The following is a 27944-nucleotide window of genomic DNA, read 5'->3' on the forward strand; positions in this document are numbered from 1 at the left end:
GCTCTGTGCTGACAGCTCAGAGCCTGGAGCCTACTTCAGATTCTGTATTTCCCTCTCTCTCTGCCCTCCTCCACTTGCACTCTGTCTCTCTTTCAAAATTAAATTAAAAAAAATAAAAGTAAAAACAAACTATATATACATATATATACACACATATATATACACATATATATACACACACATATATATATACACATATATATACACACACACATATATAATATATACACACACACACACACACACATATATATATATGGGCGCCTGGGTGGCTCAGTCAGTTGAGCGTCCAACTTTAGCTTAGGTCACGATCTCACAGCTCGTGGGTTCGAGCCCCGAATTGGCTCTGTGTTGACAGCTTGAAGCCTGGAGCCTGAAGCCTGGAGTCTGCTTCAGATTCTGTGGCTCCCTCTCTCTCTCTGCCCCTTCCCCGCTCATGCTCTCTTTCTGCCTCTCAAAAATAAATAAAAACATTAAAAAAATACATATATATGAAATGACTTCAGAAGTAGTGGAGTTATCGATGCTGGCATCAGGCTTAAGGGAAACAGGCAGATGTTTATTATGTTACCAGTAGCATTAAAAATTGGATTATTGTACCTGGAGATTATCTAGTAATTACATATCCAAAATGTTCATACTAGAGACCTAGTAATTTCATTTGGGAGAATATATGCAAGGTAAATAATCTAAAAAAGAAAAAAGAATCAACTTGTAAAAGAAGCTCAAAATTATACTACTTACACAGGAGGGAGAAGAAAATGATGCAAACCTCCAGAGTAAGGAGATTTTTTAAGCAAAATATAGAAATCGATACTACCAAATACTACATGTAAAACACTAAACATGTGAACTCGACCCATGGGCAATGACCAGTGAGATGACTGCCAGTTACTGGCAGTTGTTGTGCCTGCTTCCCATATCTAACACTTACATTTTCTATTTTATAACCAATTCTCAATAAGCCTCCAATAAAGAATGAATCGTTCTGCAAAACAAAACAAAACAAAAAAAACACAGTTATTTCCTTATTCAATGAATTACACTTGAATTTTCCAGTGGACAAAAAAAAACAAAAAAAACAAAAAAAAAAAATCCTACATTTCATGAATACTGCTATGTGTTCAGAGTCCACTTCCTACAAGTACTTTCATGCCCCATTTACCTCCTAAGAACCCTGAAACAAGAATTAAGAAATAGTCTTAAATTGGCTTCTAATAATAAAATGACTCAGTGTACCTTTTAGATGTATGGATTTTAAAGTTCATTCCAAGAGAGACAGACTGCATGAGTGGTGTAGGGGCAGAGAGCAAGAGGAAGAGAGAATTCCAAGCAGGCTCTGAGCTGGTGGAACCCATGAAACCAGGAGATCATGACCTGAGCCGAAACTAAGAGTCAGACGCTTAACCAACTGAGCCACCCAGGCACCCCACACCAAATTTTTTATAAAACTACATTGGCTGGCGCACCTGGGTGGCTCAGTTAAGTGTCCGACTTCAGCTCAGGTCATGATCTCAGTTTGTGAGTTTGAGCCCTTCATCAGGGTTTCTGCTGTCAGCGTAAAGCCCACTTGGGATCCTCTGCCCCCTTCTCTCTGCCCTTCTGCTCATGTTCTCTCGCTCTCAAAAATAAACATTAAAAAAAAAGAAGCAACTACACTGGCTGACAGAAGTTATAGCAAAGGATTATCAGCAGGAAATAAATATCAGAATGTCTTTTATTTAAGTTTGCAATCAGAATAATACCAAGAAAAACACTTGGTTCCATAACCAACTGAAGTAAGAAAAATTACTAAATGGCTTTCACAGGGAAAAAAAATAACCCTCAGTGCAGTACAGGGATACTACCTCAAATACGGCATAATAAAAGTTTACCACAAAGTAGTAGTATTTATTGTGGTGATAGTGACAGTGGCATGATTTTATAAGAGAGAACCTTGTCACTTTCAGCGACAAAAGTTCCTGTGAACCAGGAGCATACTTTCATCTGTGCCAAATTCCAGTTTCTATTCTTTACTGACAAGGAATAGTCCTGGATCTCATCATTCATGTCAGAGCCATGAAAATAGCAGTCCATCTAATCTCTCAAATACACAGCAAACTCATGGGTAGCAGAATAATGTCATGTTAAACTAAACTGAAACCATAACCTGTTAGCCACTATAAGTTACTAACGTGGCCCTGACACCCTATGAGTATTTATATTCTTTAGATATGGGGGATTCTATCACTTACCACAACTTTCTTTGCCAAATCCACAATATCTTCCATCAATTCTAGATGTTGTAATTTCTTCAAACTTATCTCAGAAGCATGAGAATTGCTTAAATACAAATTCATTTTTAAAACATCAGGTTCTTATATATAAAAATCCATTGACTTTTATACTTTACATTATACCTCAATTTAAACTATTTGGAAAAAAATTCTCTCTTCACTCTAGGTAACAGTAAGTTATTTATTAAATGGACAAAATTCTGTACTTTTTTCTCTCTTCTGTATAACAATACTCTTATTTATAAACAAGCATATTAATTTTCCCTAGGTAGGTTTCAAACCTACCATCTATGCTCTTCAGATATTCATTCATTACGTTACCATGATTAGTCAATCATATCTAAATCCAAAGCATTAACTTTTTCCACCTTATTACATTACAGTGAAGGTGAACAATATATAAGAATAAGACATAAGAATAAGAATAGGGCTTCCATTGTACTTGGTGTTCCTTAATAATGGGCAACATGCTTACAACTGTTTACACAAAACAAATAACATGTAGTAACTTACCCAGCCTCCACACAAGGATGCAACCTTGATATTACAGAACTGTGCTGACGTTGAAACAGAAGTGGCCAGAAGATGTGTATTTTAATGGCATCACAGTAATCTTGCAGGACAGAAACTGGTTTACTACACCACATATTGCAGATATCAAATTCTTAATTAGAAAAAAGTACCCAATTAATATTTTGTGCCTCGTTTTGAAATAAATCAACACTGTTAATAAAGGAAAGGCTACAACAGATATGGAAAGGTAAAAAAGAAGGGGTGAGCAGGATAGGTGAAGGGCATTAGGAGGTAAAACTTCCGGTTATAAAACAAATCACAGGGCTGTAAAGTATAGACAGGATGAGGGATATCATCATCAGCAAGGTAATAACTCTGTATGGTAACATATGGTAACTATTATGGTGAGCATTTCCTAATATATATAAATGTTGTACACCTGAAACTAATAGAATACTGTATACCAACTATACTTCAACTAAAAATATATAAATCGGGGCACCTGGGTGGCTCAGTTGGTTAAATGTCTGACATGATTTCAGATCAGGTCCTGATCTAAGGGTCATGAGTTCAAGACCCACAGTGGGCTCTGTGCTGGGCATGGAGCCAAATTAAAAAACAAATGAGCAAAAAACAAACAAACAAACAAACAAAAACATAAACCAAGGTGCCTGGGTGGCTCAGTCAGTTAAGTGTCCGACTTTGGTTCAGGTCACAATCTCACGGCTTGTGGGTTCGAGCCCTGCATCGGGCTCTGTTCTGACAGCTTGGAGCCTGGAGCCTGCTTCAGATTCTGTGTCTCTCTCTCTCTGCCCCTCCCCTTTTTGCACTCTCTCTCTGTCTCTCAAAAATAAATAAACGTTAAAAATGTTTTAAAAAGACATAGATCAAAAAATAAAAATGACAGATATGTAGGACTGGTATGTTGATGCGAATGGATGAACCTCCCATTACAGTCTTTTAACAAATTAAAATACCAAGTTACTCACCTAAGTTTCTCTCGCTTTGGGTAAAATCTTTATACTGCATCCCCTAAATAGAAAAAAATTCTTTTGACTTGTATCTGGTGAAATGCAAAAATACAGCTTTCAATTTTTAATGTAAGGATTATCAGTACTAAAGTAACAAATTTCAGTGCCCATTTACTTATACACTTTGATTACACTATCTTTACTCAGTGGTGAGCCTTTAAGCCTTTTTTCAAAGCGTTTCATTTCCCCTGAGTCTGTATCTACGGCTCTCTCTTGAGAACCATTCTAATCTCCAGTCAGAAAACCATATTTCCTCATCACTCATTCTCTGGTATTGTACATTCTTGTTGAGGCACTGCTTACTTTCCCTTCTGAAATCACATTTGTACCTCCTGTAAAACTTGTGTACCACAGGGGCACCTGGGTGGCTCAGTCGATTGAGCGTCCAACTTCAGCTCAGGTCATGATCTCACTGTCTTAAACTCACTGTGAGTTTGAGCCCTGCATGGGGCTCTATGCTGAGAGCTCAAAGCCTGGAGCCTGTTTCAGATTCTGTGTCTCCCTCTCTCTCTGTCCCTTCCCCATTTATATGTGCGCACGTGCGCTCTCTCTCTCTCTCTCTCTCTCTGTCAAAAATAAACATTAAAAAAATTTTTTTAAAAACTTGTGTACCACAAAAACATCTTTACTCCCATAGCTCTAAATCCAAACACCTTTAAAAAGTAGACATTAAAAGTTCTCAGAATAAAAAAAGATCTTTAACTACGAACAGTAATGAATGTAGTTTTAACTAAACTTACTGTGGTGATAATTTCACGACACGTACGTATTTCAAGTCATTATATTGTACACATGGGAAACTAATACAATGTTTTAGGTCAATTATACCTCAATAAAATGATAAACCTTTAAGAAGACACAATGTTAGGGGGACCTCGGTGGCTTAGTTGGTTAACTGTCCGACTCTTGATTTCACCCCAGGCCATGATCTCACGGTTCCTGAGATCCAGCCCCACATCGGGCCCAGGCTGTTATCACTGAGCCTGCTTGGGATTCTCTTTTTCCCTCTCTCTCTGCCCCTCCTCTCACTCTCTCTCTCTCTCTCAAAATAAAGAAATAAACATTTAAAAAAAAAAAAAAAGAAGAAGAAGACACAATGTTAAAGAATCAACAAATCTTACCACCCCATTGCAGTAAAGTTGAGTCACGCGAACACAATCATTGGACATAAATTCAGGAGCAAGGACACAATCGTCCACATAAGGGCAATCTTCTAACAAGGCATCATCTACTACAGTGAAATCTCCCGGGGCAAAATCATCCATGCTGTACCATCCTAAGGAAATAACACAAACCCAAATTAGTAATTAAATCATCTGAGATAATATGAGAAGCAGTTTTCCTGGCTTCTATGGTATATTAGAAAAATCCTTGGACCTTAGGCCTCCTCAAAATAATCAATAAGGACACTGAGCTCTGGAAGATTCTCATCCTCAGTCTGCTATTCTTTCCCCAACTCTCCTCAAGTGATCAGTTTATCTTTCTTTTCTTCCTTAGACTCACATAGTCACCATCTCTACTCTGAATTTATCTGTTTGCATGTCTCCCTTAGCTGGGAGATAATTAAGGGCATTTTACTCACTTTTGTATGTGCCTGGCACATGGTAAGCCCTCAAATAATTGTTTGCTGAATGAACAAAAGACATCTTTCCACCGCTGCCCTTCTACACCATCTGCTTTTACTGCATCCTATAAAATATGCCATTTCATCACACACAAACTCTACCATATTCTCAACCTCCTGGCCAGAAGTAAATCCTGACTCCACTGGCTGTTCATATTCTGCTATCCATCCCTCCATGTGCGTTCCTGTCTTGGACAAAGAGGCAGAGCTGGGGTGGTTCTGGGTGAGACTGTCAATCTCCCAACTTCCCACAGCCGCATCCAGACTTCCATCCTCCTAACAATCACTGCATCTCTCACTCTCACAACTACCACACCACAGAGCACTGCTAGATTGCAACGGTAGGCAAAAACCCTCATATTATCAACAGCCTCGTATTTTCAAACATATTAACTATGTTTTAAAAAGAAGCATTTCAATGGGGGGAGAGGGAAATTAGGGCTGGAGTTTCAGACTAAGGCTTTTTTCCAGAAGAAAGTTCAATAATAAAGATTTATAGCTATCAGAGATTAGCTACAAAACCTAAGTATCACTGAAAAATGCAGCATGGTAGTACTTCTAACTCTCGCCCATGTAACGGCCGTCTTTCCCTCTCCTCACCAGCACCATCATGAACACCGTTTCTTACACCTTTCCACTTCACCACTATCACCCCGCTCCTGTTAGGACAAACAAAGCTTCTTTTTTCCTAAGCAAGACCACCGTCAGTCCTTGAAATACAAACCTGTTCTTTTAATTCTTCTTGTGTCCAATTCGCTGTACGAAAACCTCACAGTAGCAGAAGTGAAGAACAAGAACCATCTTCCTAGCAAACTATTCATGCTATTTGTCACACGTTGTACCAAACATTTTCACATACACCATCCCATTCATCCTCGCAGCAATTCTCAGGCCCGATCATCACCTCCAGTGTGCAGATAAGAAATATGCTTAGCACAATTAAGTAATTTGCTCAAGGTCACCAAGCTAGAAGGATTTAAACTTAGGTCCTCTAATTCCATAGTCTCTCCTCTCACACACTCTTCCTTGTCACTGCCACCTGGCCAGTTCTTGCTTGTTGCCATGTTTAAGAACACCGGCAATCATCACAGTGTTCCCCTCTCTCCTCCAAACTCTCACCAACCCAGCCACACCAAGGCCTGTATACACGATCCCTTCAGGACCCCAGCCTTACCATTCACCTCCTTGACTAAAATGATCTTCACCACCTGTGACACCAAGGCTCTCCCTTCCCAAGGCTACACCCCAGATCACTGTGCAGGTTTAAGCCAGTTTTTAAACCTTTAACTTTGATTAGCTCCTTTCTGACCACAACCAAGAGTCATACAGCTCTTGTGTCCCCTGCCTCCTACAACAGACATTCTTCATCAAGAATTCTTCCTCCCTTTTCTCCCATTCGAATCCTTTCAGCTTTCTGCAACTGGCTTTCCACCTCTGTTATTCAAGGAAAACTGCTTACAACAAGGTCATTAATGACCTTCTACAAGAGACTGATTATCTATTATGTCTGGAACCTGAACTGTCTGTATGAACAAGGTTTCCAGAGTTTGGAGAATTTAACTCCAAAAGCAAATGACTGGAAAAAATAGACATTTTAGCACCCAAGGTATGGCACATAAAGTGGGACATATGCTATCCTGGAAAATATATACACTTTTTAATTCATTTGCCTTACAAACATTCTGTGTGTGTAGAGCCAAGAACTCTCTGTCATAGCCCACACATCGCCATCACGGCATCGGTTATAATCCAATTAATGTGCTCATACCCAGGAGACTGAGCCACTGTGACAGCATGCTGGTCATTCACAGCCTGGCAGATCTCACTGACATCACACCTGACTCACCACACCCTATACCAACTATTCTATGATTAGACACTGGTGTACTTTTTATTTTCTATCTTGTTTTAACCAAAGAGGCAATATGGCACAGTGGTTAATTAAGAGCATGGACTCTGGAACCAGACTGCCTGGGCTTGAATCCTGGCTCCCTCATTTCCTGAGTGTGTGATCTTGGGCGAGTCACTTAACCTCTCCGTACTTGGCTTTCCTCACACTTCCAATGGGGATAGCAATACTACCTGTTTGATTGACCAGTAACACATTTATAGTGCTTAGAATAGTACATGGCATATAGGAAATATTATAAATATCAGCTATTGTTAACATTAGTATTAGATGCATATTTTAAAAAATCCACTGTTTGGATGCTTCCAGCTAAACGGTCTACCTTAACTGCTAAGTCCAAAGAGCACTTTTCAGCTTACAACTTACTTGACACTGTTGACCACTTCCTCCTTCTCAGAACTCTTCATATGGACTCCAAAGACCATCTTCTCCTGGTTTTCCTCCTATTCTTCTGGCTGCTTTTCCTCAGTTTCCATGGGCTCTTCTTCTCCATTCCCCGCCACCCAAATGTCACCTCTCTTTTTTTTTCAGGCTTACTCTCTCCTCGGTGACCTCATCCACCACACCCAGGGCTTCAAAATAGTACTTTCTGCACTTCCATCATTTGCACAGCTTCACCATGATTTTTGCCATTTCCACATATCACATGTATTTTTATTTATTTAGTAGTTCTCTTTTATTGGGCTCACTTGGCCTAAGTGGTAATATCCATGATATCATAGATTTGACATACAGTTTACATTTTTCATACACATTAAGTTCTTAACTATTACAGAATCCATGTGCCACTTTAAATTATCTCAAACTGCACTGAAACAAACAACGGCCGAAACGGCCAGAGGCTGAAGTCTCTAATTCCTCCAGGCTGCACTGCATCTCTATAGTCCCCGTCAACAAGATGTCCCACAAATTTCTCAGATTAAGTTCAAAAATAAACTTATCTTTTTCTTCAAAAACAAACAAATGAAACGAAGTTCTCTCCTCTTTCCGTATGTTACCAGTCAACTGTTCTACATGCCACATGGTTAAGCAAACCAGCGATCCGGAGGCAATCTGGACTCCCCAGTCTCTCTCAACATTCCTCTCCATCTGACCACAAAGTCCTGTCGTTTCTACCCACCTATGAAATCTAAAATTAGCACCCGTACACCTGTTCATGCCAATGACACTACCTTCATTTTCGCTTCATCTTTTCTTCTCTGAACTAACTTAACAAGCAGACTCCCAGCTGGTGATGTGCCTTCAAACCTGGCACTCTCTAACCTGGCACTCTCTAAAACTCTGATCGTAACATTTTACTGCTTAAAATCATTCAATAGCTTCCCTTCACCTTCAGAATAAAGTCCAAACTTCGTACTGCAGCTTGGAAGGTCTTTCATAATCCTGTTTCTGCTTTTATTTCCAGTCACTCCACAACATGCAACACAGAAGACATTCATACTCAACTGCCTCCGATTCATAAACAAACCTTGTTCTACAACCACCTAAGGCCTACCAGTCTGGGAAGCATTTCCTGATCTTCTCACTACTACTACCAAGTTCCTTTCTGCACCTCTTCTCCATAAGCCCAGAGCGCCCTGCCCACATCTTTTTGACAGCAGTTCTCACACTGGTCATCACAGGCTTATCTTTGTAGGCTGAGAGGGTATGCTGTGCGCTATTCATCTTGATTCCCTAGCTCAGTACTTGCCAAATTTTTTATTCACGCTCCCCAAGTAGAAAACTTTGCTAAATCCACTTGCTACCTCTACTACTGTTATTCAGTATTTTTTTGAGAATAACTCAACTTTTAACTCAGATCTAAGCTTGTTTTAATAGAAAATTTGATACCACAAGAAACCTTACACTTGGAAGGACTTTTTTTTTTCTAATACACTCAAGTAAGAATGTAAAGGACTTCTAAACCCATCAGTTACAATGAACTAATAGGGGACTCTCACTGCAAAACAAAGTAGATCCTCGATTCTAAAATTTTTTAAATTTTGCTGAGCTTATAGAACTAGGAATGTCTAAAACCACCCTTCCCCGCAAAAGCAACAAACCTCTGGCTAAAAACTAAAGCTGAGAGTCAAGAGCTACAAGTAGTATTGCCAAGAGCAGCAACGGACACAGCCCTGGGCCAGAAGCAAAGTGAAGACACCGAAAGTGGTCCAATGTAAACTCCCTGGCTCCCAACCAAACATGATACAAATCCTATCAGAAGAAAAGGACCTCCAAATCAAACTTTCAAGATCCCACGGAGAAAGATCAATCAAAGAGTTCATAACCAAAGATCATCAAGCATAGGAGGTGACAACCCAACATGAGAGATAGACAACAGAAAAAAACAAGGAATAAATTTAGATCCCTAAAGACATCAGACATTGGGACTGCCAGATACAGTCCACAGAATACCCATGGGTTCAGAAAAACGAGGAAGCAACATGAAAGAAAGACTTGATGTATCTGAAAAAAGAACCAAGTGGAACTTTTACAAATAAAAAATATAACGGTTAAGAGTAAAAGGAAAAAAATGGACGCATTATAGAGAAGACTAAGCACAGATGAAGAGAAATTGATGAACTAGAAGATATGGCTGATAAAATTACCCAGCACTGTAAATTCTGATAGGGAAACAAGGAAATGAAAACTATGAAAGATGAAAAATACCTAACCTGGAAACAGTTCAATACATACACATTCAACTAAATTTCCAAAGAGACAATATTTATTACAAGGCTCAGAATCTTCTAGACCTCTTGAAAGACAAAATTCAGAATCCAGCAAAATTCAGAATCAAGAAGCGTGTGTATCCAAAAGAGGATAAACAAAAAGTAATCTCCATTAGACTTAAAAAGGAAATGACATAGCACCAAAGATAGAATATCCAATGCAACCAAAAGAAAAAGAAGTTTCTTCAAAGTAGCAAAAATAAACGCACAGGAGGCTTTCCATGTAGATAATATCTTCACCATGTGGACAGAAAATAATCCATCAACCTAGAATGTGTATACCCATCAAACCTCTCTCAAGAACAAGGATAAAATCAAAATAATTTTATATAAAAATTGAGCTACCAAGAGACTTGAACTAACTTCTTAAAAAATACCAACTAAAAGACATAAACTGACTGGATTGAAAGAAAAATCCAGTAATATATGCTCTGTAACAGACACCTAAAATGTCAGGGCATAAAAAAAGTGACAGCAAAATAAAGGAAAAGGATATTCCAGGTAAATTACCACCAAAAGGAAGGTGAGATAGACTAAATAGATACTAACACAAAAAGCTAAATTAAGCATGGAGAGGATCACAGCATAATAGAAAAGATTCAATCCATCAAGAAAATAATGTTAAACTTTTACATCCCTAATCAAATAATCTCACCACACATCAGAAAAGTTGTTAGAACTATAGGAAGTCAGTTAGAAAGTAATAGCAGGAGATTGCACATATCTCTCTCAATTAATGACCAATGAAACAAAAATTAATAAAGACAGTCTGAACAACACAATTTGCAAGTTTGATCTAACAGATACATAGCAATTAGAAAGCACATACTTGTCACAAGTACACACTTAACAGTTATTATTCACTATGTACAAGGCCACAGATTGAGAGCAAGCAAACATTTTTTGGAAGACAAAATACTACATTCTCTGATAACACAATTTAGGAGTGAATAACAAAAAGAAAAATGTTAATGTAGATACTTTTGAAAATTAAAAAAACATGTTACATGTTTCAAAGAAAATTTTAAAACGTGTACATCAAAGAAGAAATCAAAATGAAAATTTTAAAGTACTTAGATTTGAAAGTTAATGAAAACATTGTAAGTTAAACAATGTTAGCTAAGGCAAAAATAAATTTTGAGTTAAGTTTACAGCCTAACACACTTATACTAGGTAATAACAATGGCTGGAAATTACTAAGTTAAACATGGAATTTAAGTTAAAAAAGTAATATAAGCCCAAAGAAAGAAAAAGGAAGTAAATAAACGAAAAGGAGTCAATGAACAACAACAAAAATTTAATAGAACTAATTATGCCAAAAATTAATCCATTTCCAAGATTAGTAAAATAGACAAATTTTTGGCAAGATTAACCTAGAAAAAAGAAAAGTCACACACAAATACTCAAAATGAGAAAAGGGGGTTGGGGCGCCTGGATGGCTCAGTCAGGTAAGCACCAACTCTTGATTTTGTCTCAGGTCATGATCTCAAGGTGAGTGGGATTGAACCCCACATCGACACTCTGTAATGACAGTATGGGGCCTCCTTGGGATTCTCTCTCTCCCTCTCTCTCTGCTCCTCCCCTGCACTCTCTTTCTCTCTCTTCCAAAATAAAAAATAATAATAAATAAAAACAAATGAGAAAGGGAACATAACTACAGATAAAGCATAAATTAAAAAGGGAATTAAGAGGGGCACCTGAGTGGCTCAGTTGGCTGAGCGTCTGACTTCAGCACAGGCGCAGGTCATGATCTCGCGGTTTGTGAGTTCAAGCCCCATGTTGGGCTCTGTGCTGAAAGCTCAGAGCCTGGAGCCTGCTTTGGATTGTGTCTCCCTCTCTCTCTGCCCCTCCCCTGCTCATGCTCTGTCTCTCCCTCTCTCTCAAAAATAAATAAACATTAAAAAAAAAGGGGGGGGGGGAGAAATTAAGACAATACCATGAACTTGATGCCAATCAACTTAAAGTTTTTGTTGAAAAGACAAATTTCTTAAACTTACCAAAACTGATTAAAAGCAATGGAAAACTTGAAGTCCTACTATTATTCCATTGCTAATTACTACCAAATTATCAACCATTTACAATCTTTCTACAAAGAAAACATTAGATCCAAATGATCTTAGAGGTAAATTCCACCAAACATTTAAGAAACAAATCACCCCAATCCAAACTGTCCTAGGGAACAGAAAAAAAAAAAGAACTATTCTTTAATTGTATAAGGGTGGCATAACATTAATGCCAAAATCAGACAAGATAGTCAATAAAGAATAATGATATGTGATTTCACTCATAAACAGATAAAAAAAATCCTAATATTAGCAAACTCAATCCAGTAGTTCATAAAAAAAAAAAAAAACAACAAAAAAAAAAAACAATTCACTAAGATCAATTTGGGTTTATCTCAGTAAAGAATACAAAAGAGAATTAAGAATTTTAAAATGTATTAACTGAAATCCACTACATTTAACAGATTAAAAAAGAAAAACTACAAGATACTCTCTCTCAAGTTTTTCTGTCCCATGCAGAAAAGCATGTGACAAAACCGCAAAGACTTCCCTAACTTATAAAGAGTTATTTACGAGAACTTAAATATTTTTAATGCAGAAACATTCCCTTTAAAATCGGGAATGAGACATGTATATGTCCACTACAATCACTTTTAATGAACAATCATCATCATCACTTCCATTGAACATAGATGTAAAAGTATGCCAGCATATTAAGACAAGAAAAAAATTTTTAAGGAAAATAATTGAAAGGAAGAACAAAAAGTGTATTTGCAATGACATAATTATTCAATAATTCATTCATAGAAAACTCAAAAGAATTACAGAAAATATATTAGAAACAATAAAAGTTTATCAATTGGGTGGCTAAAGACTAATATAAAAATCCATTAAATTTCTATTTGCTAACAGTAAACACAGAAAATAGAATCTTAAAAAATAGCACCATTTATAATTGAAACAAAACTAATAGAAACATTAGAATGAATATTTTAAGGTTTAATGTTCTCTCTGTATAAAGTTACAAAACCAAATTAAAAGACATTAAAAACCTAAATAAATAGAAATACATACCATTTTCTCAGACAGGAAGGCCCAAAATCTTAAAGATTTCAATTCTCCCTCAAAGTGATCCAATAATTCCAATTAATTCCCAAAGAGTTTTTCATGTCATGTGACAAGTTGATTCTTAAAACAAGAACAGAGGTCCAAGAACAGCTGAGACTCAAGACCCCCTGCCCCAAATAGCAAGATTTCTGGTAAAGCTATAGGATTAATAATTATAACAGTGTGGTATAACACAGAGATGGACAAGGAAACAAGTGGCAAAGAAAAAGGGAGCCAGAAACAAACCCATTCTGGTGAACAGAGGGACAATTCCACCTATGGTATGAGGACAGCTGTAGCCACATGGAGGAAAAAAAAATGAATGTGGATCAGTGCCTCACACTATACACAAAAATCAATACCAGATGGATTATGAATTTAAATGTGAAAGACATCATTTTAAAACTTCTAAAAAGAAACATAGGAGAACGTCTTTATAATTCCAAGGCCAGGTAAAGTTTCCAATTAGATTACATTAAAATTAAGAACTTCTGTTCACCAAAATACACCATAAAGAGTAAAAAGACAAGCCATGAACTGGAAGAAGATATTTACAATGCATACAATCAATAAAGGATCACTGTTACCCATTTGTTAGTTTTAAAAGACAACAGAAAAATGGGTAAAAGATACGAGCAGGCATGTCACAAAAGGAAAACCGTTCATAAACATATGAAAAGATGCTCAAACTCATTAACAAAGAAATGCAAGTTAAAATCACAATGACACATCATTTCATACCCATTTGATCAGCAAATATAAAGAAATCTGATGATGATAATAAGTGTTGGAGTGGATACAGATCAACCATAACTCTTACACACTGCTCATCCAAGTATATAAATTGACAAAACTGCTAGTCGAAGTACAAGGTGGTACAACCACTTCAGAAAACGATTTGGTAAAGTTGAACATTCATACCCCATAATCCAGCAATTTCACTTCTAGCAAATAGCTCACCACAGTGGTATTCCAACCTTTTTTTACTCACAAACCACAAAAAATACTTCTAATCATTTCACACTAAGATGACACCTAAAATGCTCAGTCTAAGTTTAAATAATTGCAAAGGATGAATTTCTTGTGACATTTAAAAATAAAGCTGACACATCACTGGCTTAAATTGTTATAAGTATTACTGCATACGACTGATCACCAATAACTATATACACTGATAATTGAAGATAAGTGTTAAAATGTACTGCAAATGCAGTCTTGAGGAAATGGGAAGTGCCTGGATTTAAAAAGGCTTTCTCTAACAACATACACTAGATTTTAAATTATCTCTTTGTTTTCCATGGAGTTTTTCCACTTGGAACAATGCCTTCGTCAGACTCCACGTGGATGAGTGGTATGCCTTCCTTATCTAAGGTAGAAGTGCTACTAGGAAAGGTAAGGTGAAAGTGGAAGCAACAGGAGGCCTCTATTACAGGCCTCAGGCATTACCAACGTCAGGAAAGAGTACACATGGAATTTAATCATCTAGAAATGGAGGCATTAATATCCGTGGTGCCCAAGTACTCCCTAGAAATACCTTCATTACTCCCCTGAGGGTCATATACCCCAGCATGAAAATTAGAGAAATTCTTGCAACTGTGTACCAGAAGATATGTATGAAAATTTCGTAATAGCAACACCTAGAAAGAGCCAAAATGTTCATCAAAGAAGAATGCATACACTGTGTTATATTTGCTGTGGAATATTACACAGCCTTAAAAAATGACTTACATCTATACTCAGTATCGGTGATTCTTAGAAACAACATTGAGTGAAACAACCAAGTCTCAGAAAACTGTATCCAGAATTCCTTTTTTTTTAACTCAAAAACCACACAATACATTGTTGAGGGATATACACATATCTGGCAAAATTATATTTAAAAAGCAAGAAATGACACCATTCAGGATAGTAGTCACTCTGGAGTTGAGTACATTCGATATTGGTCATTTTGATTCTTGGATTGGGTGTATTGATTGGTGTTCATTTTATTATTTTGCTTCATAACCTGCATATATATTACATATATTTTGTTTTTTATTATCTTTATTTTGTTACATATATTTTGATTGTATCAAATATTACATTAAAAAGGAAAAAAGATTTTTCAAAACCATTCATCGTATTTTAAAAAGCAATTAAATCGCCTCAACTGCCACTAGAGAGGTACATATACATATCACAGAAATTACTAACTTTACATCAACCATAGGTGCAAAATAAATTTTTACTGGAATTGAACTTATGAGGACCACATGAGATAAAGACTGAGCAAATTAGCTGTGAGAGATGAACCCATCTGACACAGAGCTGGAGCAGTAGCCAAGGTGGCTGCAAGCAAATTTAGCCATACACTAAAGTACAAGGAAGCTGGTCAGTAAAGAGAAGACAAAAAAAGTTAAAAGTCTAATAACATAAAATATTAGCAAGGATGTGAGGAAATAAATGGGTGTCCTCACTCAAAACCAGTGAGTGAAAATTAGTACAACCACCTTGAGAGCTTGTGTGATATTTAGTAAATTGAAAATGCACACAACCTATCTAGCAACTCTGCTACAGGTGCATTTCCTAGACAAACTTCCAAATGTGTGCACAAGCAGGCAAGTACAAAGAGGTTTATTGCAGGACTGTTTTAGAGTCAAAAACCAGAAACAACTTCAAAATCCATCAATAAGGAAATGGATAGATTATGGTATATTCATACAATTGAATTCTTTACCAGTAATTAAAATGAACCAAAGGTAACACAATCATCCAATTTATTTGTATATAAATCTCAAAATATTATGCTGATCAAAAAAAGCAAGTTGCAAAAGACACTTATCATTTAACACCGTTAAAATTTAAAACACATACCACTACATATTGTTTACGGATTCACTGTGAATCAAGCATAAAATAGGAACACGGTGGCTGCCTCTAGAGGAGGCGGAGGAGCTCGGAGCACCTCCAATATCTGCAATTTTACTTCTTAAAAAAAAAAAAAGGATCTGAAGTAAATCTGGCAAAATAATTACATTTGTAAATCTGGGTCATGGACTGGTTAGATCCCCCTACGTATATTATGTGTGAATTATTCCAGAAGTTAAAAAGAAAAAGGGAGATTAGGCAAAGGTAAGAAAACTGAACAAATGAACAGAAATAAACAGACACCAAAACACAGCTTTTGAGCGCAGAGCACGAACCTTTGAGCAAGAGGAGGCGTAGAAGGGTAGGGTCTTTAACGGGTTTGAAGTCTCTTTCCCTGGGTATCCTTGTAATAAATCCCATCTCGCTCGGGATAAAATGCAAATTTCTTGCAATAAAAAAATGTCCTAACTGAAGCTGTAACTATAAGGAAACTGCTCCCAAGGGAGGAGTAAAATCTGTAAGAGGTCTACCTTGACTCCCCTCGCCAGGGTGTTGGGCAGAATCAAGTGACGATTTACGTGAACGCCATAAAACACTACACGAACCGTTAAGTATGATCAAGAATGCCCAGGAACAGCTAAAATATATTTACCCAGCTGGCGTGTACGTATATTTTGGAAGCAGTCTGCAGTTGAAGGGCTTTGGGTGTCTAGGGCGCTTCTGGAAAAGGCACTCTGCACGGGTACCAGCCAAAATTCGCCTACGCCTAGGCTCGATTTCGGGCCCTTGGCTCCCCCCTTATTCCATCCCCAGAACAGGAGGGTTCGACAGGCCACACTTGTCGTCAACACTATAGAGCAGCTGGCCAGACCCGCTGCCGTCTCCCCTCTTCCCACCAGCGTTGGGGGCGGGAGGATGCTTCCAAAAGAAGGGAGGGGGGAGCGTTTCCCTTCCCTGGTCCCTTCCGGGGAAGGAGGCCACCACCCCCGGACTCGACTGCCATTCTCACGAAAGCAGGTGGCGCAGACGTAAGGCACACAAAACACAGAGGATGGAGCGTGCACGAACGTTCACGAACACTCGCGAACGAAAACGCGCACAAGGGGGAATCATACATTCGACAGGATCCGGGCGCGACACGCGGGCGGGTACACGCTAAGACGCACACCTGGGCGGGAGATGCCCCCAGGACAGGGTCACGACTGCAGAACGCGCGGCCACGCGAGGAGTGGACGCGCACCCCCCGGCGAGGGACGGTGACACAACGAGGGGCCACCCACACGGGCCACAGGCGCCCACGCCAAGAAGAACGGTCGCGACACAAAGAAGCCGAGAGTGGACACACAGGCGCGTGCTCGCACGCCCGGGCCGAAGGACCCCTCGCCTATCAGGGTTGTCACCCTCCAGACGAGAGTGCGCGGGCGGCAGGGGGATGCGCACACAAAGGGGCTACTCCCACCCTCGCACAGACGCCCGGAGGGGCCCAAGCTTGCAGAAGGGGACCTTAAGACAAAGGGGACACACCCACTGGGGCCGAAAAAGGCGGCCACACCCCCAGCGCACCGGCACCCCGACCCACGCAGACACACCTCGGGCACCACAGCTAGCGACGCGGGGCGACGCACACACACCCACACTCACCACACACCCACGGGGGGGGTGTGGAGGGCCCCTCTCCCCGGGCATCTCGGCTGCAGCGCGACAAGGTGACACATCCGGGAGCCCCGCCGCGCGCCAGATGTGCACTCACCGGGGCCCGCCGCCCGCGAGCCTCGGACGCGGGCCGCCGCCGACGCCGCCGCCTCGGGCCCTCCACGTCAGCCGGCGGGCGGGCGGGAGCGGGAGGCAGCGCAGGCGGCGGGCGTATCACGTGGGCAGCAGCGCGCATGCGTAACCGTGCCCCCCCGCCCCCCCCTTCCGCGGCGGCGAGCGGAGCGATGTAGCTTTCCCCAGTGCTGGCTTGCTGCAAGCCGGCAAGGGTCGCGGTGCGCCTGCGCCTGGGGTGGGGGGAGGCGTGGGGGGAGCGCCATCGCGACCCGGCCTTTCCTTCAGTTTTTCTTCTCTCGCACCCCCCCCCGCCCCCCGAGGCTTCCCGGACAGCGCTTGCGCAGGGGACTCGAAGCTGAGGTGGTCGAGCTGTCGGGAGGGGCCTGAGTGGACGCTTCAAGGACCCAAGGTCGAGGGCCAACCCCCACCCCTAGCCTCGAATAAGAAACAAGAAGCTCCTCCGAGAGGGCAGGGTCCGGTCCCGGGTGCCGGGGCCCAAACCTGGGGAGGAGCCCGGCCCGGCCCTGCCCTGCCCTTCCGCAGGGAAGCGAAGCCTGCAGGGCTGGAGCGGCGTCTGTCCCTCCTCTGCGCTCCCTTCCCCTCAGCTGCAGGGTGTGCGCGCGCACGCGAGGTCCGGGGGTTTGTGCGCGCGTGCAAGCGGTGTGTGTTGGGAGGTGTGTCCGCAGGTTGGCCGCGTGCAGTGGTTTAGGCTAGGGGAAAAAACTGCAGAGGCTGTGCCCATAGCAAAGCAATGAGGCTACGACAGACCAGTGACGAGGGGGAGGAAATCACTGACGATGATTGTGTTTCTTTCCCACAGATTGTCCAAAGCCACAGGGAAAATGGTGGAAAATTCACCGTCGCCATTACCAGAAAGAGCGATTTATGGCTTTGTTCTTTTCTTAAGCTCCCAGTTTGGCTTCAGTAAGTACTTTGATGGCCAGGGCCTTTTTCTGGTGTTCAAGGACAAGGAAATTACTGCATTTGTTCTTAGAATGGGCCCATCTGAACTGTGATTCTTTCTACCTATGTCTTTAAGAAAACCCGAAGGGAAGTTGTGTTTGGTGTTGTGTATGCCAGGCACCAGCGTAAATAGTTTAACTCAACAAATATTTAGATAGCACCAGACAGGACTGCAAAGTGGATAAAACCTGGTCCCAGTGGTCATAGTCTTCTGGACAAGGCAGACGAGTAAATTTACAATTAAGAGTGTGAAAAGAGGGGGCGCCTGGGTGGCGCAGTCGGTTAAGCGTCCGACTTCAGCCAGGTCACGATCTCGCGGTCCGTGAGTTCGAGCCCCTCGTCGGGCTCTGGGCTGATGGCTCAGAGCCTGGAGCCTGTTTCCGATTCTGTGTCTCCCTCTCTCTCTGCCCCTCCCCCGTTCATGCTCTGTCTCTCTCTGTCCCAAAAATAAAAATAAAAAACGTTGAAAAAAAAAAAAAAAGAGTGTGAAAAGAGCCATGGGAACCCAGTAGAGCGACATGAAATCAACCTGGGAAATCAGGGTTAGCTTTCTCCCCGACAATAACCAATAAGAAGCAAGACGTGGGAAGGTTTACTTTTTGTTTTTTGGTTTTTTTTTTTTAACGTTAATTTATTATTGAGAGAGACAGAGCATGAGTAGGGGAGGGGCAGAGAGGGAGACACAGAATCCCAAGCAGGCTCCAGGCTCTGAGCTGTCAGCACAGAGCCTGATGCGGGGCTCGAACTCACAAACCGCAAGATCATGACCTGAGCCAAAGTGGGACGCTTAACCCACTGAGCCACTCAGGCGCCCCTAGACGTGGGAAGGTTTTGAATGAAGGGTGTAGAGTGAGTAATTTGGTGCGGGTGCAGCCTGTGGGAGCTAGGAAGTGAAGAGAATTAGGCCTGAGAAGCCATGGGTGCTTCACATCCTGGATCTGGCTCAGTCCCTGGGGAGGATCCGGTTTTCCAGATAAGAAAACTGATGCTCATTGAGACACTAATGTGCCCACGTCACACAGCAGGACCCACATCTCTCCTCTAAAGGATGTGGGGGGATGCCTCGGTGGCTCAGACAGTAAAGCATCTGACTCTTGGTTTTGGCTCGGGTCATGATCTAGTAGCGGTTTCCTGGGTTTGAGCTCCGCCTCCGCCTCTGCGCTGACAGAACCGGCTTGGGATTCTCTCTCTCTCTCTCTCTCTCTCTCTCTCTCTCTCTCTCTCTCTCCCTCCCCCTCCCTCTCTCTCCCTCCCTCCCCCTCCCTCTCTCTCCCTCCCTCCCCCTCCCTCTCTCTCCCTCCCTCCCCCTCCCTCTCTCTCCCTCCCTCCCCCTCCCTCTCTCTCCCTCCCTCCCCCTCCCTCTCTCTCCCTCCCTCTCTCTCCCTCCCTCCCCCTCCCTCTCTCCCTCTCTCCCTCTCTCCCCCTCTCCCCCTCTCTCCCCACCCCCTCTCCCCCTCCCCCCTCCCCCTCTCCCTCTCCCTCTCCCTCTCCCCCTCTCCCTCTCCCCCTGTCTCCCACTTGTGCTGTCTCAAACTTAAAAAAAAATTTTTTTAATAAAAAAAAGGATGCGGGAATTGTGAGGAAAACCTGAGAGAAAATTGGGTGTCCCCATCCAGCATCTTGGAATTGTGTAGAAACCAGGGAGGTGAGGGAGTGGTGGTGTTTCTGAACCTTAACTGCATCAGTACAGCCAGCCATGCTTTTGGCTAGGGTAGCGTATGGAGTAAAGATGTTCTAACTTGAGTTCAAATCGTGACTCCTCTAGAGACGAGCTGTGTCACCTGAGACCATTTGCTTAACCTCTTGAACTTCCAGATTCTTCATCTGTGAAAAGGTGGTGGTCAAGTTTACTGAATGTTTATTGCATGCAAGACAGTCCTGTGAAGTAGATATTACTATTACTGTCCCCATTTTAGAACGACAGTCCTGAGGCACAGGGTTTTAGTAATGTGTTCAAGCTAATATACCCTGTAAATGATACAGCTTGGAATTTGAACCCAGACACTGGGTTGACTTCACCCTGCTGCCTCTCACGGGTCTCGTGAGGATTAATTGCTGTGATTTATGCAAAGCAGTTAACATATAGGAACATAATTACTTAAGTGTTAGCTGCTGTTACTATTATCATCAACAACATCATTTTTAAAAATCCCTGTTTTAGTATTAGAAAGATTACAAACTATACAAATAAATAAAGGCAATGACTTTAAGACCTAAATCCAATAATACCCACTACTTTTAATTTTTTGAGAAACCTCCATACGGGTTTTTCAGAGTGGCTGCACCAGGTTGCATTCCCAACAGTATAAGGGCCACACCCTCGCCAGTATTGCTTGTTTTCTTTAATTCATTTTAGCCATTCTGACCGTGTGAGGTGGTATCTCATTTTAGTTTTGATTTGTATTTCCTTGATGATGGGCCACGTTGGACATCTTTTCATGCATCTGTTAGCCATCTGTATGTCTTCTTTGGAAAAATGTCCATTCTTCTGCCCGTTTTTTTGACTGGATTGTTTGTTTTATGGGTGTTGAGTTTGATAAGTTCTTTATATATTTTCACTACTAACCCATTATCAGATACGTCATTTGTGATTATCTTCTCCCATTTCATAGACTGCGTTATGAGTTTTGTTGATTGTTTCCTTCGCTGTGCAAAAGCTTTTTATCTTGACGAGGTCCCGGTACTTTATTTTTGCTTTTGTTTCTCTTGCCTCAGGAGACCTATCTAGTAAGAAATTGCTACAGCCCACGACCAAAAAGTAATGCTACAAATTTTTGAGTACTTACCAGATGCCAGGCACTGTGATAGGCAAAGGAGGAGCAAAACATTCAAAACTTACCTGCTCTCCTAGGGTTTTCATTCTAGTATGGGGAGATAGCCAGTGGACAAATTAAGTAAGTACCACATATATGATGTCAGATGATAACATGTACCATGGGGAAAAATGAAGCAAGAAAGGAGGCTAAGGTTAATGGGAGGAGGTTGTTGTTTTAAATACAGCAATCTGGAAGCACCTCCCTGAGAGATGTGATTTAAGCACAGACGTGAAAAGTGCGAGTTAGCTGTGGGGCAGTCAGGGGAAAAAGTCAGACAGAGAACAGCCAGTACCAGAAGCATTTAGAAGAACGTGCCTATGAGTTTGAGGAACCAATGGAGGTGTAGGCTTGAAGCCTGAGAAAATGAGGTAGAAAGTAATAGGACAGAGGTCAGAGGCTGTACCCAGCAGTTATGATAAAAGAAGGTATTGGGTACAAAGGGATTACATGATTCTCTCTACATTTAAATATTTACTGAATTGAAAACAAGCAATTTTCTTAGTCTGCTTAGGCCACTGTAACAATTCCATAGACTGGAGGCTTAAACAATCAACATTTCTTCCGGTTCTGGAAGCTGGGAGGTGTAAGATCAGGGTAACAGCATGGGTGGTTCTTGGTGAAGGCCCTCCTCCTGGCTTACAGACAGCCACCTTCTTGATGTGTCCTCACAGAGTGGCGAGAGAGCAAGTGGAAGCTCTGGTCTCTTACTTTCCTTACAAGGACACTAATCCCAGCATGGGGCCCCACCCTCATGACCTTTTCTAAACCTAACTACCTCCCAAAGGCCCTGCCTCCAAATACCTCCACATTGGGGATTCTAGCTTCAACATACGAATTTGAGGGAGATATAAACCTTGGTTCCATAACAATAATTATAGATTTTGATAGTAACTTAGAAGGAAATAAAGGGAAATGATAGGAGTCAGGAGGGGGTGGTGGGTGGCACACAGCTGGAACAGCAAGTGATGGAAAATGCCTCATTGGAAAAGAGGGTATTTGAGCCAAGAAATGAATGGAAGAGAAGGAATCATCCATTGAAAGAATCAAATGAAGAACATTCCAGGCAGACAGTAATCACTGCACTCACTGTCAGTGCAAGGGCCCTGAGACTCCACCTAGAGCAGGAGCATTGCGCAGCAGGACTAGACATTGGAGAAGTGAGCAGAATGTTGAAGTCCTTGCAAGAAAGGAGTTTGAATTTTATTCTAAAGGCACTTAATTTATTCTAAGGGTTTGAGCAGGCAAGCAGTATAGTCAGATTTATATCTTTGGAAGATCACTCATTGCTGTGTGGAGAATGACTGCTCACGTGTTCTCAGCCTTGAAATTACTAGACACCCACTCGAAAAACCCGGAGTCGTTCTTCACTTACACTTTTTCTTCTCCCAACTCATTCATCTGCTCCTGCCGCTGAATCTGGTGGGGCTTTCTACTGCCTCTGCTCTTCCACAGATAGATCCCACACACACAACCATCACAGTGACTCATTTGGGACGCAGACCCAACTCCTCTACTTAAAACCTCTGGTTGGAGTGTAAATGGTTATTTGTCTTCATAGTTTGCTAGATCTTGAAAGCAAAAAATATATATATATACACATATATATACATATATGTGTATATATGTGTGTATATATATGTATCTCCGGCTGTCCTCATTGCCTAGAGCATAAAGTCCCAAGTTCCTTGTACAACATATTTCATGATCTGGGACCTGTTCACTTTTCCGGCTTTATCTCTCAGCACTCACAGCCTTATGCTTTATGCCGCACGTACTCTAAACTCCTTAGTTTCCCCCAGAAGCATCACATTCCTCTTCACTTCCGTTTTAACCAATGCTCTTGCTGCTGCCTGAAAGCATAGTATGAACACACTGCATGGGTTCACAGTCCAGCTTAGGCAAGTTACTTAAATTCCCTGTGCTTTGATTTTTCTGTCTGTGGCTTATGAATAATAATAGCATGCACCTCAAAGGATTTGGAAAGGGTCAGACAAGATACTGTATGGGAAGTTCCTGCCATTACATTTGACTCATTTCTGTCTCACACACTAGTTTGTTTTTTTGTTTTGTTTTTAATTTTTTTTTTACATGTATTTATTTTTGAGAGACAGAGCACAAGTTGGGGAGGGGCAGAGAGAGAGAAGGAGACACAGAATCCAAAGCAGGCTCCAGGCTGTCAGCACAGAGCCAGACGCCAGGCTCGAACTCACAAACCATGAGATCATGACCTGAGCTGCAGTCAGATGCTTAACCGACTGAACCACCCAGGCGCCTCTGCATTTCTTTAGTCTTAAAAGCCATCACAAGCTTCAAGCTGGTCCCTTGCCATCTTTTCCTTCTACCATCCAGCCACACTAAATGCCTCACCAGATCCTTCATGCTCTCTCTGTGGATCATGGCAGGGAACATCGTTTTCTCATATTTCCTTCCTTCCTCATCTGCAGGCCCCAATTATATGCATCTTTAATCTGGCGAATCTGCTACTCATTATTTAGGCCCCAGTTTAGTCATTTCTTCCAGGAAATCTTTCCTGACCACTAACATCACCTCCATCCGCACTAGTGTGGGCTAAGGTCCTCATATGTTCTTATGTCGTCTTTTATTACTCATACCACTTAGTCATAGTGCAGTGAAAATATCAATTTACTTCTCTCCGTCCCCCTCCCCTAAGTTTTATGCTCGGGGAGGACAGAGGCCATGTCTTTTGGGTTCACCACCGTTTCTCATGCTCCTGATGTAGAATATGACTCATCATCATTGATACCAATAGTTCGAATTTTATCTCTGCCCCTTACCTTGGGCAGATGATGTAACATTTCTAAGATTTCATTTACTCAGCTGTAACAATGACATACACACATAGGATTGTTTTAAGGATTAAATTAAATACTGCATGTGAAATGCTTAGCCAACAGTGAGCGCTTGGAGGTTGACTATTGTTTTTACATATTAACAACAGTAAAGGGTGCCACAAAGACTCCACTTGAGGGAAATAAGATTGTATTCTGGGAGATGGGGCAGAAGCCCAACAGGTAGTGGGTCCAAACAAGGGTAGTAGATACGTTCACCTTTGAGCAACAAGTGTCTGTAATCATTTCAACCCTGTGGGGACGAAGTGTTGAACAGCTACTGTATATAAGGCAAATTGCTAGGTTCTGTAAGGATCACAGTAACAGCTAAGATGTGATTTATATCCTGGGGAGCCTGGGTGGCTCAGTCAGTTAAGCAACTGACTCTTGATTTCAGCTCATCAACTGACTCTTGATGTCACTGTTGATGGATGGGACTAAGCCCAACATTGGGCTCTGCGTTGGGCTCTGTGCTGACCCCATGGAGCCTGCTTAGGATTATCTTTCTCCTCTCTCTCTGCCCCTCCCTCCCTCAGACACATGTGCTCTCTCTCAGAATAAATAAACATTTTTTTAAAAAGTGATTTCTGACCTTACATTGCTTAAAATATAGTATAAGACTTAAGACATGTTTTAAAACAAAAAAGACTAATGGTGGGGGAAGAGTAGCTTAATGAGTATAGAGTTTTAGATTTGCAAGATGGTAAAGTTCTAGAGATCCATTTCACAGCAATGGAAATATACTACTTTAACTTGTTGTAAGTATCATAGGAATGATACAGATAAGGAGCTAGAAGACTGAAGGGAAAGAAAAGTCATTTTTGAGGTGATCAGGGAACCTTCAAAGGAGGTTTTGTGTTATCTAAACCTTGATAGATTAGATACATGCCTTACTAACTTCTCTTTTTTCTTTTTGTTCCCCTTTTCTGCAGTACTATATCTTGTGTGGGCTTTTATTCCTGAAACTTGGCTAAACTCCTTAGGCTTAACCTACTGGCCTCAAAAGTAAGTTTAATGATTTTCTTAAATAAAAATGTATTAATGCTGTTTCTCAGGATCATAGTTTTTCCTTTAGACTTCCCAAATCTTAAATATTTATTCTTTTAAGATCCATAAAAAGCCGTATAGAAATCTAAAGCTTTTTAAAGGACATCACTGATACACCTTTAGTTAAAAATGGTGAGGTGGACACAACATCATTATCTCCATTTCCTCCTGACATCTTGCTCAGGTAACACTACAGAAAAAAACATTTTAAGGTATAAACCCTTGGGAACAAATAATGGGATAGCAGGTAAGAAGTATCAACAGAATTTAAGGAAATGGATTGCAGGTAGGTGAGTGGTAACTGACTTAGTTTCCACTTTTTCCATGTTGCTATGGTATGGAATGATACAGGATTGCAGCTTTTCATCATGAGACCTTGTAGAACGATTTGTCTAATCAAAAATAAAATTAAATTCAAAAAGCATGTTACCTTGGTGATGGACTCTTGAGAATGATGACTTTTTAGGCAGTTACCTACTTTAATATTTTCTTCTGCAGGTATTGGGCGATTGCATTGCCCGTCTACCTCCTCATTACTATAGTAATCGGTTATGTACTCTTGTTTGGAATAAACATGATGAGTACCTCTCCACTCAACTCCATTCATACGATCACAGGTAAATGTACCTCAGAGGGAAGTGTGGGGGAATGGAAGAGAAAGAGTCAGCAGTTTTATCAAGAAAAGCAACCGAGAATAGGCTACAGTAGGTGACACACACTGGCCCAGTAAAAAGAACCTGGGAGAAATAAATACAAAGTTATACCAGAGGAGATGTGTACATGGCAGAAATAAATTCTAAATCTGCTGTTTATAGCATGTGTATTTTCCCATAAAGACCACAAGTACATAATATATTCCTTCGCAACTGTTCATGAGAAAAACAAATTTTATCCTAAACAGGCAGTGTTGATCAAGGCAGGCAAATCGTTCCATGTAGACCTTGTCTAGGAGAGCAATGTGACAGTGTGCCCCCTCCTCAGGACCCTTGTGTCCATCTGACCCCAGTTCTGTAGATAAAGAGCCACAGCATGTTTCTGTAGTTTTTTTAAATTCCCTTAAGTCTAACGATCAAAGTAAATTCCTGAGCTTGCTCAGATTGTAAGAAGTGAAGTATTTTTTATTATACTTATGGTATTAATCACACCATATTGCTTGGTATGATTTTTTTTAACTTTTCAAAGCTTTTGTTTCATGAGTCTCTACAATATATTTTGAACCAGTTACAGTATTTTTATATTTCTTTTCTGAGAACCTACTGTATTTCCTGAATTCTTGCCTGGAATTACCGCAAATAGACAATTTGTACAAAGGGGATGTCGTTAAGTTTGCATGAATGATTTAATAGTTTGGGGATATTGGGTTAAATCTGTTTTCCAAGCCTCAGTCTAATTCTGTCCCTATGAGAAGTGTGCAAGTGGGACTTTAACCATCACTGTACAGTTGAATGAAATATTAATTTCTTACCCTAGTTAGATATAGAAAGGACTTTCCTGATTTTTATTCCAGTTGGGACATTTCTTTTAAAGAGAGCATTCAAGTAGTCTTAATTATGTTAACACGGTGTTTATTATTATGCAGATATTAGCTCAGTAAACTATGTGGTGGATCTCCATAAACCACAGAAACCGTAGAAGAAATTACTTAGGTAAGCATAGCTTTTTGTCCTCTTCTTACAGATAACTATGCTAAAAATCAACAGCGGAAGAATTACCAAGAAGAGGCCATCCCGGCATTAAGAGATATTCCTATTAGTGAAGTAAACCAAATGTTCTTTCTTGCAGCCAAAGAACATCACACCCAAAACTAAATTGTATGTAGACTAACAACAAGCATTTATTATAAAAGTTTTTGATGTAATAATTTTGACCATAATTATTTTGACTCTCTTGTTAAAACATGATATTGAAATGTAAAAAAATAAGTTGAGCCTGTTTTAGATAAAGTTCCGTTAATATTGTAAATATTCTTGGGGCGCCTGGGTAGCTCAGTCGGTTAAGCATCTGAGTTCAGCTCAGGTCATGATCTCACAGTTCGTGAGTTCGAGCCCCACATTGGGCTGTCTGCTACCAGCACAGAGCCCACTTCAGATCCTCTTTCTCCCCCTCTCTCTGCCCCTCCCCGTCTTATGCGTGCACACACGCTCTCTCTCTCTCTCAAAAATAAACATTAAAAAAATGTAGATGTTCTCAAGTATTAGTTATTAATGGACAAAATAAATACTGCATTACCACATGCCAGACTTTTTGAAACATAAGTATCTGTAAAATCAAGAAATCCCTCCAGAGAGACATTTATGCTGTAATTCTTTTTTAATTTTTTTTTAACGTTTATTTATTTTTGAGAGCGAGATAGAGACTGCAAGCAGGGCAGGGGCCGAGAGAGAGGAGACACAGGATCAAAAGCAGGCTCCGGGCTCCAAGCTGTCAGCAGAGAGCCCGATGTGGGGCTCAAACTCACGAACCGTGAGATCATGACACGAT

General features: G+C 40.9%; 2 protein-coding genes across 11 annotated transcripts in view; one reads left to right on the forward strand and one right to left on the reverse strand.

The window, feature by feature from the left end:
- TTC3 (tetratricopeptide repeat domain 3) overlaps positions 1–17799 on the reverse strand; it is a 126324-nt gene extending 108525 nt beyond the window's left edge. Inside the window, exons 1-6 of one of the 7 annotated variants that reach the window (XM_042954454.1) lie at positions 17772–17799; positions 4942–5096; positions 3779–3821; positions 2790–2940; positions 2235–2322; positions 935–988 (exon numbers count right to left, since the gene is read on the reverse strand). In XM_042954454.1, coding sequence (XP_042810388.1) covers positions 935–988; positions 2235–2322; positions 2790–2940; positions 3779–3821; positions 4942–5085 — 480 coding nt within the window. In that variant the 5' untranslated portion in view covers positions 5086–5096; positions 17772–17799. Of the gene's footprint in view, positions 1–934; positions 989–2234; positions 2323–2789; positions 2941–3778; positions 3822–4941; positions 5097–7719; positions 10983–16673; positions 17356–17662; positions 17745–17771 lie in introns of those variants that run through there. The other 6 variants (XM_042954453.1, XM_042954452.1, XM_042954450.1 and 3 more) reach the window with 6 other exon arrangements.
- On the forward strand, positions 17183–27324 carry LOC122229399 (phosphatidylinositol glycan anchor biosynthesis class P). 4 transcript variants are annotated; one of them, XM_042954469.1, is made up of 5 exons: positions 17183–17368; positions 18609–18712; positions 25349–25421; positions 25962–26080; positions 27141–27324. In XM_042954469.1, the coding sequence occupies exons 2-5, from the start codon at positions 18631–18633 to the stop codon at positions 27269–27271; spliced, it is 405 nt and encodes a 134-aa protein (XP_042810403.1). In that variant the 5' UTR covers positions 17183–17368; positions 18609–18630; the 3' UTR covers positions 27272–27324. The 4 variants fall into 4 exon arrangements, with proteins under 4 accessions (XP_042810403.1, XP_042810402.1, XP_042810401.1 ...); XM_042954468.1 differs by lacking the exon at positions 17183–17368 and adding an exon at positions 17444–17727; XM_042954467.1 differs by lacking the exon at positions 17183–17368 and adding an exon at positions 17941–18006.
- The last annotated feature ends 620 nt before the right edge of the window (positions 27325–27944 follow it).

This window comes from Panthera leo, chromosome C2 (assembly GCF_018350215.1).
Source record: "Panthera leo isolate Ple1 chromosome C2, P.leo_Ple1_pat1.1, whole genome shotgun sequence".
NCBI lineage: Eukaryota > Metazoa > Chordata > Mammalia > Carnivora > Felidae > Panthera > Panthera leo.

Excerpts from the sequence above, each read along its gene's own strand:
- LOC122229399 (XM_042954469.1), top strand. The coding sequence starts at position 18,631 with ATGGTGGAAAATTCACCGTCGCCATTACCAGAAAGAGCGATTTATGGC. Across the intron at positions 18,713-25,348 it reads AAGCTCCCAGTTTGGCTTCA|TACTATATCTTGTGTGGGCT; the intron begins GTAAGTACTTTG and ends CCTTTTCTGCAG. Across the intron at positions 26,081-27,140 it reads CTCCATTCATACGATCACAG|ATAACTATGCTAAAAATCAA; the intron begins GTAAATGTACCT and ends CTCTTCTTACAG.